At 41.2% G+C, this 13,063-nt stretch overlaps 1 protein-coding gene across 1 annotated transcript in view; it reads right to left on the bottom strand.

Annotated features, from left to right (window-relative positions):
• Window positions 1-10,887: 10,887 nt before the first annotated feature.
• The window catches only part of slc5a5 (solute carrier family 5 member 5), a 30,855-nt gene continuing 28,679 nt past the window's right edge, over window positions 10,888-13,063 (bottom strand). The window contains exons 14-15 of the mRNA XM_020479769.2: window positions 12,754-12,857; window positions 10,888-11,146 (exon numbers count right to left, since the gene is read on the bottom strand). Coding sequence (XP_020335358.2) covers window positions 10,953-11,146; window positions 12,754-12,857 — 298 coding nt within the window. The 3' untranslated portion in view covers window positions 10,888-10,952. The remainder of the gene's footprint in view (window positions 11,147-12,753; window positions 12,858-13,063) is intronic.

Raw genomic sequence — 13,063 nt, 5'->3', positions numbered from 1 at the left:
ACTATAAATGTGATTTCTGTGGAATGGAGAAGGAGACCATTTTGCATTTGTTTTTTGCCTGTATTTATAGTAGACATTTTTGGATTGACATACAGAATTGTGTTACAAAAAAATAGGGACGGTTGTACTATTTAATGGTTTTGATATAATTATTTATTTCAGATATTACGACATAAATATGTGGTATATTTAATTGAATTGATAATACTACTATGTAAATTTCATATTCACAAATGAAAATATGAAAATTCAAAACCTAACTTTTTTCATTTTATAAATGAATTTAAACAATATGGCACTACTTTAACTAAAATGGGGGAAAAAAGGCAATTAAAACTTGTATTATTAATGAACATGATTTGTTTGTTTAGGATTCCTGACAATGTAAATAGTTTGTATGTATGCTTGTATGTGACTAATCCTGTTTTGTTTGTTGATATTTGTTAATAAAACGTTTTTGAATTAAATGGCTCGTTTAAGTGACGTCTCAAACGAACCCAATCTGTTTGATTGACTTGTTTATTGGATTTACACTTTGTGTCTAATACATTCTAGTTATATATTTAGTATTGTTATGGTTTCCAAGCAAAGGTTTTGAATTTTAAAAAGTAAAAGGACTTGCTTTTTCCACCAGTTTCCTACCAGCTTGTTGATATTATTAGAATAAATCTAAAAAATAAACCCAATTATTTTCAACACGAACAAACCAGCCTTCTCACTACACAAAGAAATATAACATTTAAACAGTCCAAATTGGAGGAGCAGACGTATCTATTTTCATGACGTCACGTGAAGCATTATGGAGCCAGCTGAAGAAGCTCTCGACAACGAAGTTGAGTTGTCTGGAAATGAAGCTAGTCATGCATGCTCCAACGCAGGCACTACACACAGCAAAAGATTAAAAGAGCTGGAAAATTCTGCGTTGCAAACGAGCTTGAATTCTCTACGAATGGAGTCGGAATCAGCCACAGATACCGGGAGTAAGCGAGGCCAAGAGTCCGGGGAGGAGGAATATTCGAACGGCTTGTTGTCCAATGAGTCGGGGGCCTTACCACCACAAACCCCAAGGCCTGAGACAGTAGAAGAATCCGATACAAATGTTGAAGAAGAAAGGACCCTTACAGACCACTTAAATAAACGTCTCCTCTCATCATTTCTTGATAAATTGAATCAAAGAGACCTGGCTCTTCCCGGTATTCAACGCCTGGACTGCGCTGTCGCAGACGAAGATTCTAACCGGGCCGCGGAAGAATGGTGATGGAGTTGGGAGATATCTGGCACGAGAAAGGAACACGGACCTCCAGTAGCTGATGCTATCAATGTGGACAGGCAGCAACATTCATTTCACAAAACTTGGGGTTTATTTAATTCATAATACAAGCCTCGTGTCGTTTAAGATTGAGCGTCTTGGTCTCGGTTTGTCCCAAATGTATTTGTCGTCAATTTAGCTAAAAGCGGGCCAAAGAGGGTGGTGACTGCAAGAAAACAAAGACGTGTAAACCTATGTTGAATCCTCAACAACATTCGTCAGCATTATATTTGCTAGGCAATGTTTTGATCTCGGTGATTGAAATAAACTACACATTCTGTCCAGAATTTAAGCATACATGTGTTTTTCCCCATCAATATATAGCCTATGGCCATGACATTACACAGCTAATGCATGCACAAGTTTGTCTATTAGACACACAACCTGGTAAATAAATTACATAATTTTGATATAGGTGTTGCAACATTTCATCAGTAGCCCACTTATCCTATAAAAATGACCTACTTTTAATGCAAATGGTTGATATTGATACATCTGATCTATTGCATAGGTAGCATGTTCAGTTGGATTTATCAGGATATAAAGCTGTCCTATCTCTTATGGTTTTTCAATTAGTAAAATTGTGTAACCATAGGCAAAAAAGCAGAAGGTGTTATGGTATTTCAATTAGTAAAATTGTGTAACCATAGGCAAAAAAACAAGGTGTTATAAGTTTCCCTCAATTAGCCCATTAGGATAAATGATCTCATCCAAATTGCTGGAATAGAGCAAAAATTCTCATTTTTACTTCACTGTCCAATATATTACAAATACTTGCACATAGTATTCATTACATCAATTCCACGAACAAAAATATTTTGAAAGCATTCTTTGTCAATGGCTTATTCTATTAGAAGTTGTGGAAATTGTCGCTTGAGAAGAACATCAAATCCAATTTATTTATATAGCCCTTCGTACATCAGCTGATATCTCAAAGTGCTGTACAGAAACCCAGCCTAAAACACCAAACAGCAAGCAATGCAGGTGTAGAAGCACGGTGGCTAGGAAAAACTCCCTAGAAAGGCCAATACCTAGGAAGAAACCTAGAGAGGAACCAGGCTATGTGGGGTGGCCAGTCCTCTTCTGGCTGTGCCGGGTGGAGATTATAACAGAACATGGCCAAGATGTTCAAATGTTCATAAATGACCAGCATGGTCGAATAATAATAAGGCAGAACAGTTGAAACTGGAGCAGCAGCACAGTCGGGTGGAAGTTGAAACTGGAGCAGCAGCATGGCCAGGTGGACTGGGGACAGCAAGGAGTCATCATGTCAGGTAGTCCTGGGGCATGGTCCTAGGGCTCAGGTCAGTTGAAACTGGAACAGCAGCATGGCCAGGTGGACTGGGGACAGCAAGGAGTCATCATGTCAGGTAGTCCTGGGGCATGGTCCTAGGGCTCAGGTCCTCCGAGAGAGAGAAAGAAAGAGAGAAGGAGAGAATTAGAGAACGCACACTTAGATTCACACAGGACACCGAATAGGACAGGAGAAGTACTCCAGATATAACATCTTGTGAAATAAGTTACTCTTTCATTTGTATTGTATTTATTAAGTATTCCCATTAGCTGATGCCAAGGCGGCAGCTACTCTTCCTGGGATCCAAACAAATTAAACCAAAAATCAAATAACAGTACATATTACACCATTACATATCTACAATACAACATTTATAATACCACAATACATACATGTGTGTAGTGTGTGTGCCTGTGTGTGTGTCTCCTCAGTCTGCATTGTTCCATAATGTGTACTTATCTTTTCTAAATCTGATTTTACTGCTTGTATGAGTTACTTGATGTTGAATAGAGTTCCGTGTAGTCATGGCTCAGTGTAGTACTGTGCCTTTTCCAAATCAGTTTTGTACTTGGGGACTGTGACGAAACCCCTGGTGGCATGTCTTGTGGAGTATGCATGGGTATGCTAGTCATTTGAACAGACAGCTAGGTGCTTTCAACATGTCAATACCTCTCACAGACAAGTAGTGATGCAGTCAATCTCTCCTCTATGTTGAGCCATGAAAAGCCATTGTATTAGTCACATGTGCCGTTTACCACAGGTGTAGTAGACCTTACTTACGAGCCCCTAACCAACAATGCAGTTTTAAAAAATACAGATAAGAATAAGAAATAAAAGTGACAAGTAATTTAAGAGCAGCAGTAAAATAACAATAGCGAGACTATATACAGGGGGGGTACCGGTACAGAGTCAATGTGTGGGGGCACCGTTTAGTTGAGGTAATATGTACATGTAGGTCGATGCAAATAGTCTGAGTAGCCATTTGACTAGATGTTCAGGAGTCTTATGGCTTGGGGGTAGAAGCTGTTTCGAAGCCTCTTGGACCTAGACTTCGCACTCTGGTACCACTTGCCGTGCGGTAGCAGAGTGAACAGTCTATGACTAGGGTGGCTGGAGTCTTTGGCAATTTTAGGACCTTCCTTTGGCAATTTTTAGGGCCTTTCTTTGACACCGCCTGGTATAGAGGTCATGGATGGCAGGAAGCTTGGCCCCAGTGATGTACTGGGCCGTTCGCATTACGCTCTGTAGTGCCTTGCGGTCGAAGGCCGAGCAGTTGCCATACCAGGCAGTGATGCAACCAGTCATGATGCTCTCGATGGTGCAGCTGTAGAACCTTTTGAGGATCTGAGGACCCATGACAAATGGTTTCAGTCTCCTGAACAGGAATAGGTTTTGTTGTGCCCTCTTCACGACTGTATTGGTGTGCTTGGATCATGTTAGTTTGTTGGTGATGTAGACACCAAGGAACTTGAAGCTCTCAACCTGCTCCACTGCAGCCCCGTCGATGAGAATGGGGGTGTGCACGGTTATCTTTTTTTCTGTCGTCCACAATCATCTCCTTTGTCTTGAACACATTGAGGGAGAGGATGTTGTCCTGGCACCACATGGCCAGGTCTCTGACCTCCTCCCTATAGGCTGTCTCGTCGTTGTCTGTGATCAGGCCTACCACTGTTGTGTCGTTGGCAAACTTATTGATGGCGTTGGAGTCGTGCCTGACAATGCAGTCAGGAGTGAACAGGGAGTACAGGAGGGGACTGAGCACGCACCCCTGAAGGGCCCCTGTGTTGAGGATCAGGGCGGCGGATATGTTGTTACCACCTGGGGGCAGCCCGTCAGGAAGTCCAGGATCCAGTTGCAGAGGGAGGTGTTTAGTCCCAGGGTCCTTAGCTTATTGATAAGCTTTGAGGGCACAATGGTATTGAACACTGAGCTGTAGTCAATGAATTGCATTCTCACATAAGTGTTCCTTTTGTCCAGGTGGGAAAGGTCAGTGTGGAGTGCAATATAGAGATTGCATCATCTTTGGATCTGTTGGGGCGGTATGCAAATTGGAATGCGTCTAGGATTTCTGGGATAATTGTGATGTGAGCCATGACCAGCCTTTCAAAGCACTTTATGGCTGCATATGTGAGTGCTACGGGTTGGTAGTCATTTAGGCAGGTTACTAATGTTAATGTTAATGTTCTTGGGCACAGGCACTATGGTGGTCTGCTTAAAACATGTTGGTATTACAGACTCGGACAGGGAGAGTTTGAAAATGTCACTAAAAACCCTTGCCAGTTGATCAGCGCATGCTCGCAGTACACGTCCTGGTAATCCGCCTGGCCCTGTGGCCTTGTGAATGTTGACCTGTTTAAAGGTCTTACTCACATCGGCTGTGGAGAGCGTGATCACACAGTCTTCCGGAACAGCTGGTGCTCTCATGCATGTTTCAGTGTTATTTGCCTCGAAGCGAGCATAGAAGTAGTTTAGCTCGTCTGGTAGGCTCGTGTCACTGGGCAGCTCTCAGCTGTGTTTCCCTTTGTAGCCTGTAATGGTTTGCAAGCCCTGCCACATCTGATGAGCCGGTGTAGTACGATTCAATCTTAGTCCTGTATTGACGCTTTGCCTGTTTGATGGTTCGTCGGAGGGCATAACAGGATTTATTATAAGCTTCCGGGTTAGAGTCCCACTCCTTGAACGCAGCAGCTCTAGCCTTTAGCTCAATGCGGATGTTGCCAGTAATCCATGGCTTCTGGTTGGGGTATATACGTACGGTCACTGTGGGGACAGTATCCAAATCCATAGGATGTAGTGATCACAATATAGTAGCCATATCTAGGAGAACCAAAGTGCCAAAGCCTGGGCTTAATATAGTGTATAAAAGGTCATACAATAAGTTTTCTAGTGATTCTTATGTTGATGATGTAAAGAATATTTGCTGGTCTGTGGTGTGTAATGAGGAGCAACCAGACGCTGCAATTGACACATTTATGAAATTGCTTATTCCAGTTGCTAATAAGCATGCAAAAATGACTGTGAAAACTGTTAAATCCCCTTGGATTGATGAGGAATTGAACAATTGTATGGTTGAGAGGGATGAGACAAAAGGTATGGCAAATAAGTCTGGCAGCTCAATCGATTGGCAAACGTATTACAAATTAAGAAATCATGTGACTGAACTTAATACAAATAAACTATACTATGAAACAAAAATGAATGATAGTAAAAAGCGTTGGAGCATCTTAGATGAAATTTTGGGAAAAAGGTAAACTTGGCTCCATCATTCATTGAATCAGATGGCTCATTCATCACAAAACCCACTGAAATTGCCAACTGTAACGTCTGCTTCCAACTCACACTCTCAAAACACCTAGATCCCCTGAACGCAGCTCACTCTCCAGATCCCAATCACCTGAATTCTAATCACCTGTTCACACACCTGTATGTGATTATCACACACTATTTAGTGCAGTTATTTGCACCCCATCACTGTAAGGTATTGTTTGTTTCATCTTTCAGAGCGCTGGGTTTCCTCGTGATTTACGCCTCCCATGTATGATAGTTTTTGCCTGATCTCCCAGACTACATTACTAGCCTTTTCCCTGCCTGTACTGTTGCCCTTTTGGACCCCCTGTGTATGACCTTCTGCCTGCCCCTGGACCCAGCTACCTACCTCCTCCTGTGTATGACCTTTTGCCTGCCCCTGGACCCAGCTACCTGCCTCCTCCTGTGGTCCTTCGCAATAAACACCTGCTGTGCCCTGCGCTTGAAACCATCTCTGTCTCCCTTCGTGTTCATTACACCAACTACTTTAATTACTTTTTCATTGGCAAGACAATCAAACTTAGGAATGACATCCCAGCAACAAACGCTGACACTACATATCCAAGTATATCTGACCAAATTATGAAAGATAAGTGTTGTGCTTTTGAATTCCGTAGAGTGTGTTGAAGAGGTGAAATAATTGTTGTCTATCAACAATAAGCCACCGGGGTCTGCATGTAAAATTACTGAGGATAATAGCGGACGAATTTGCCACATCTTCAATTTAAGTATACTAGAAAGTGTGTTCCCTCAGGCCTAGAGGAAAGAAAAAGTCATTCCACTACCCAAGAATAGTAAAGCCCCATTTACTGACTCAAATAGCCTGTTACCAACCCTTAGTAAACTTCTGGATAAAATTGCGACTAAACTGCTTGTAGTAACCCTAGATTGTAAACTGTCATGGTCAAAACATATTGATACAAAAGTAGCTAAGATGGGGAGAAGTCTGTCCATAAAAAAGAGCTTCTCTGCCTTCTTAACAACACTGTCAACAAGGCAGGTCCTACAGGCCCTAGTTTTGTAGTACCTAGACTTCTGTAATGTGGTCAGGTGCCACAAAGAGGGACTTTGCAGTTGGCTCAGAACAGGGCAGCACGGCTGGCCCTTAAAAGTACACTGAGAGCGGGCATTAATGATATGCATGTCAATCTCTCATGGCTCAAAGTGGAAGAGAGATTGACGTCATCACTACCTGTTTTTGTAAGAAGTTTTGACAAGCTGAATGTACCGAGCAGTCTCCTTAAAATACTAGCACACAGCTTTGACACCCATGCATACCCCACAAGACATGCCACCAGAGGTCTCTTCACAATCCCCATGTCCAGAGCAGACTATGGGAGGCACACAGTACTACATAGAGCCATGACTACATGGAACTCTTTTCCACATCAGGTAACTGATGCAAGCAGTGAAATCAAATTGTTTTTAAAACAGGTAAAAATGCACCTTATGGAACAGCGGGGACTGTGAAGAGACACACAAAAGGTACAGACACACGCATCATTGTCACACATTGTAATATTGTTGTATGGTGGTATTATACATTTTGTATTGTAAATATGTAGTGGTGTAATAATGTACTGTTTTATATGTACTGTAAGTGCTTTAATGTGTTTGGACCCCAGGAAGAGTAGCTACTGCGTTGGGGATCCCTAAGAAATAATACGTTCTTATCCACCCTCCATTGACCCCAACATATACATTCCTAATACTTTATTTGACCTTTTATTTAACTAGGCAAGTCAGTTAAGTACAAAATCTTATTTTCAATGACAGCCTAGGAACAGTGAGTTAACTGCCTTGTACAGAAGACAGATTTTTACCTTGTCAGCTCAGGGATTTGATCTTGCAACCTTTCGGTTACTAGTCCAACGCTCTAACCACTAGGCTACCTGCCACCTATGTCATCATTAACTTCTAGTATAGTAAGTATATTTCCAGCTAGAATCCAACATCATGAATCAGCAAATTTTTTATGGATATATACAAAGACATTTTAGAAGAAATGCAGCTAGTCTGCAGTCTTTCGAGCTTCAGTTTGAAGTGATTTTGTTAGCTGTGTTGTTGGCTAGCTCCTCTGAACAACAGTGATGAAAGAGCACATTGTCTATGTCAGGTGTCATCGTGCATCATTAGCCCATTGTTATGGATGTTTCCAAATAATTGTCACTAGAAAACAGCTTAAACAAATGCAAATGCAGCTACTTTGCTGTTATTCTGGCTGCACAGTTTGAACGTGACTGCAAGTTAGCCGTAGTTGGCTAGCTAGCAAGCAAGGGATAAAAACGTTGCCAGCCAGTATGGCAATAAAACAGTTTGAACAAACAACTGGGTCGCGTCCATAGATACAGAACAAAAATACTTAGCGACTGGGTTGCGTCTCTGGCAACTGAACCGATAGAATGAACGACCAGCCGGATTTTATATCAATGCTAATATGGCAAAACATTTGCTAGCTAGCTAACCAACAATTGTACCGATTTATTTGAGAGACAAGTGCTCACTGTGCACATTTATGTTTTTAAATATAGTTTACATGTTGTGAACCATCTAAGCCAATCCTGTCTGTTTTGCCCCATACAGTAGTTGCGCACTCGTCGGTTTTGTTGCTAAACAATCATCCAGTCTATATTCCTGGATTTCAAAGAATGTCCCTGAGCATAAAGCTACATCTCAATAGTCTAAAGTGGATTCCTATACTTGTCTCCTTTCATTTATCTGCACTGAAGAAAAGTGAAGGCATTATAATAAATAACTGCTGGGAATGTCCATTCATCTGTCCAGTTCTTTCATATCAGATTTTTTTTAAAGTTTATATCAGGAGGAAAGGAGACTAGGCGATATGATGCGTCAACACTTTGGTTTCGGGATGCTCTCATTGGGTTTCATGTTTATCATCGCCACGGTTGGAATTGCAGGTGTGTGTGTAGCTGATAAGGCATGTGGACAGAACCATAATGGACTCCTTTGTGAAAGGTCCTTTGATCAATGACAAAAAACATCTGCAGCTTTATTTGATTCTATTGATTGATTCCATTCAACTGATTGCCAACTGACTAAAATTAAATGAAAACCTTTCCATTCTACTTAAGTGTTGCTATAACTGTGTACTTGCATGGTAGTTACATAGGCAGCTACTGTAAAACTGTAGTGTTTAGTCAGACATTGTTATATTGCTTACAACTATGTAACATAGTATAATTCATTACAGACCAAGGTCAAAATGCTTTCAAATAGTTGAGCTGCACTTGATTTAAGTTTTCCCGGTACTATGTCCCAAAAGTGCATACTCCAAGCTAAATCAGTATTTATCTAGGTCTGCTATATCCCCTTATATAACTACAATGAAATCTCATTTTAAAATGAAAGACCATGTGTCCCATCCAAAATATTCTATTCAAAACCCATGATATGAACATATACTGGCTACCTCAGATAAATTGTACATGATGTACATGTTGCTGAAGAACCTCAAACTGCTGTGCCTGAGGATGACAATTTCTGTCCCTTTCGATATAGAGATATACAGTACCAGTCAAAAGTTGACACACCTAGTCATTCAAGGGTTTTTCTTTATTTTTACTATTTTCTACATTGTAGAATAATAGTGAAGACTTCAAAACTATGAAATAACACATATGGAATCATGTATCCAAAAATATATTTTATATTTGAGATTCTTCAAAGTAGCCACCCTTTGCCTTGTTGACAGCTTTGCACACTCTTGGCATTCTCTCACTCAGCTTCATGAGGTAGTGCTTTGTTAATTTGTGGAAAATAATGAGTTTGAGCCAATCAGTTGTGTTGTGACAAGGTAGGGGTGGTATACAGAAGATTGCCCTATTTGGTAAAAGACCAAGTCCATATTATGGCAAAAACAGCTCAAATAAGCAAAGAGAAATGACAGTCCATCATTACTTTAAACATGAAGGTCAGTCAATCCAGAAAATGTCAAGAACTTTGAAAGTTTCTTCAAGTGCTGTGATAAAAACCATCAAGCGCGATCATGAAACTGGCTCTCATGAGGACCGCCACAGGAAAGGAAGACCCAGAGTTCTCTGCTGCAGAGGATAAGTTCATTAGAGAGTTACCAGCCTCAGAGATTGCAGCACAAATAAATGCTTCATAGAGTTCAAGTAATAGACACATCTAAACATCAACTGTTCAGAGGAGACTGCGTGAATCAGGCCTTCATGGTTGAATTGCTGCAAAGAAACCACTACTAAAGGACAGTAATAATAAGAAGAGACTTGCTTGGGCCAAAAAACACAAACAATGGACATTACACCAGTGGAAATCTTTCCTTTGGTCTGATGAGTCCAAATTTGAGATTTTTGGTTCCAACTGCCGTGTAGACGCAGAGTAGGTGAACGGATAATCTCCACATGTGTAGTTTCCACCGTGAAGCATGGAGATGTGACATTGCTTTGATGGTGACACTGTCTGTAAATGATTTAGAATTCAAGGCACACTTAACCAGCATGGTTACCACTGCATTCTGCAGCGATAAACCATCCCATCTGGTTTGTGTATAGTGGGACTATCATTTGTCTTTCAACACGACAATAACCCAACACACCTCCAGGCTATGTAAGGGCTATTTGACCAAGAAGGAGAGTGATGGAGTGCTGGTTCAGATGACCTGGCCTCCACAATCACCCGACCTCAACCTAATTGAGATCATTTGGGATGAGTTGGACCGTAGAGTGAAGAAAAAGCAGCCAACAAGTGCTCAGCATTTGTGGGAACTCCTTCAAGACTGTTGAAAAAGCATTCCAGGTGAAGCTGGTTTTGAGAATGTCCAGAGTGTGCAAAGCTGTCGTCAAGGCAAAGGGAGGCAACTTTGAAGAATAAAAAAATATATTTAGATTTGTTCAACACTTTTTGGTTACTACATGATTCCATGTGTGTTATTTCATAGTTTTGATGTCGTCACTATTTTTATACAATGTAGAAAATAGTCAAATAAAGAAAAACCCTTAAATGAGTACGTGTCCAAACTTTTGACTGGTACTCTGCGTGTGTGTGTCCACCTCTCTTCTCTCAAAGCTCTCTATACTTTATTGGGGAACATTGAGTTAAGGTAGTTTTCCTCAGGGCCTCTTTTTCACCAACATCTTCATTGTGCAAGTGGTGTAGAGGCACTATCTGTGGATTGTCCATCTGACTGTCCAGGGTTTTCTGTTGTAAGTCCCACCAGAGCAAGCCAGGGTCAATGGTATTTCTCTTGGTAGGTCCTGTTTAAACAGAAAATATAATTACACACACACACACAGCGTGTATATACAGTGCATTCGGGAAGTATTCAGACCCCTTCCCATTTTCCACATTTTGTTAGGTTACAGCCTTATTCTGGATTAAATTACATTTTTTTCTTCAATCTACACACAATACCCTATAACAACAAAGCGAAAACAGTTTTGTAGAATATTTTGCTAATTTATAAAATTAAAATAAACAGAAATACCTTATTTACATAAGTATTCAGACCCTTTGCTGTGAAATTCTAAATTGAGCTCAGGTGCATTCTGTTTCCATTGATCATCCTTGATGTTTCTACAACTTGATTGGAGTTCACATGTGGTTAATTCAATTGATTGGACATGATTTGGAAAGGCACACTCCTGTCTATATAAGGTCCCATAGTTGACAGTGCATGTCAGAGCAAAAACCAAGCCATGAGGTCGAAGGAATTGTCCATAGAGCTCCGAGACAAGATTGTGTCGAGGCACAGACATGGGGAAGGGTAAGAAAAAATGTCGGCAGCAAGGAAGGTCCCCAAGAACACAATGGCCTCCATCATTCTTAAAATGGAATAAGTTTGGAAACACCAAGACTCTTCCTAGAGCTGGCTGCCTGGCCAAACTGAGCAATCGGGGGAGAAGGGCCTTGGTCAGGGTGGTGACCAAGAACCTGATGGTCACTCTGACAGAGCTCCAGAGTTCCACTGTGGAGATGGGAGAACCTTCTAGAAGGACAACCATATCTGCAGCACTCCACCAACATGATTCTCTGGTCTGATGAAATTAAGATTTTACTCTTTGGCTTGAATGCCAAGCGTCACGTCTGGAGGATACCAGGCACCATCCCTATAGTGAAGCGTGGTGACAGCATCATGCTGTGGGGATGTTTTTCAGCGGCAGGGACTGGGAAACTAGTTAGGATCGAGGGAAAGATGAACGGAGCAAAGTACAGAGATATCCTTGATGATGTCCTGAGCGCTCTAGAGCAGGTTTTCAGACTGGGGTGAAGGTTCACCTTCCAACAGGACAACGACCCTAAGCACACAGCCAAGACAAAGGAGCAGAGGCTTCGGGACAAGTCTCTGAATGTCCTTGAGTTGCCCAGCCAGAGCCCGTACTTGAACCCAATCTAACATCTCTGGAGAAACCTGAAAATAGCTGTGCAGCGACGCTCTCCATCCAACCGGACAGTGCTTGAGAGGATATGCAGAGCAGAATATGAGAAACTCCTCAAATACAGGTGTGCTAAGCTTGTATGTAGCATCATACCCAAGAAGAATCAAGGCTGTAATCACTGCCTAAGGTGCTTCAACAAAGTACTGAGTAAAGGGTCTGAATACTTATGTAAATATGCAAAAAACAAAACAAAAAAAACACTGTTTTTGCTTTGTCATTATGGGGTATTGTGTAGGTTGATTGAGGAAACAAAAAAAAAAATGGAATCAATTTTAGAATAAGGCTGTAATGTAACAAAACTTGGAAAAGTCAAGGGGTCTGAATACTTTCCGAATGCACTGTGTGTCTGTTTGAGCTGAATGGTCAAGACATGGTATTAAACGATAAAAACAGAGGAAATGATAAATAAATCATACTTTTATTACCTGTTGCATAGCTCACAGCTACCCCAACCAGCACCACTGAAATTGTCCCCACGGCACCAAAGTAGAGGTAGGACATGGAATAAAAGTTCTGCAGACTCGTCCGTCTGTGGAGAAATATTTCCTTGGTCAGCGTACCTCATAAGGCCAAGAGTCTTTCCTAACCATATGCCCAGACCAGGAACATCTGGGCTGTAAACTATCCAACATTCAAGATAAGAGACAAGTTATTGAGTTATGAACACTTTAATGAGATCTATGATTGATGATAGTAACACACTTTTGCTACTTCTACTGGTGGTACTACTCTCAA

This window comes from Oncorhynchus kisutch, linkage group LG4, assembly GCF_002021735.2.
Source record: "Oncorhynchus kisutch isolate 150728-3 linkage group LG4, Okis_V2, whole genome shotgun sequence".
NCBI classification, from domain to species: domain Eukaryota; kingdom Metazoa; phylum Chordata; class Actinopteri; order Salmoniformes; family Salmonidae; genus Oncorhynchus; species Oncorhynchus kisutch.
The sequence above is the reverse complement of the archived record's forward strand: the minus strand, read 5'-3'. Positions and strand labels throughout refer to the sequence as shown.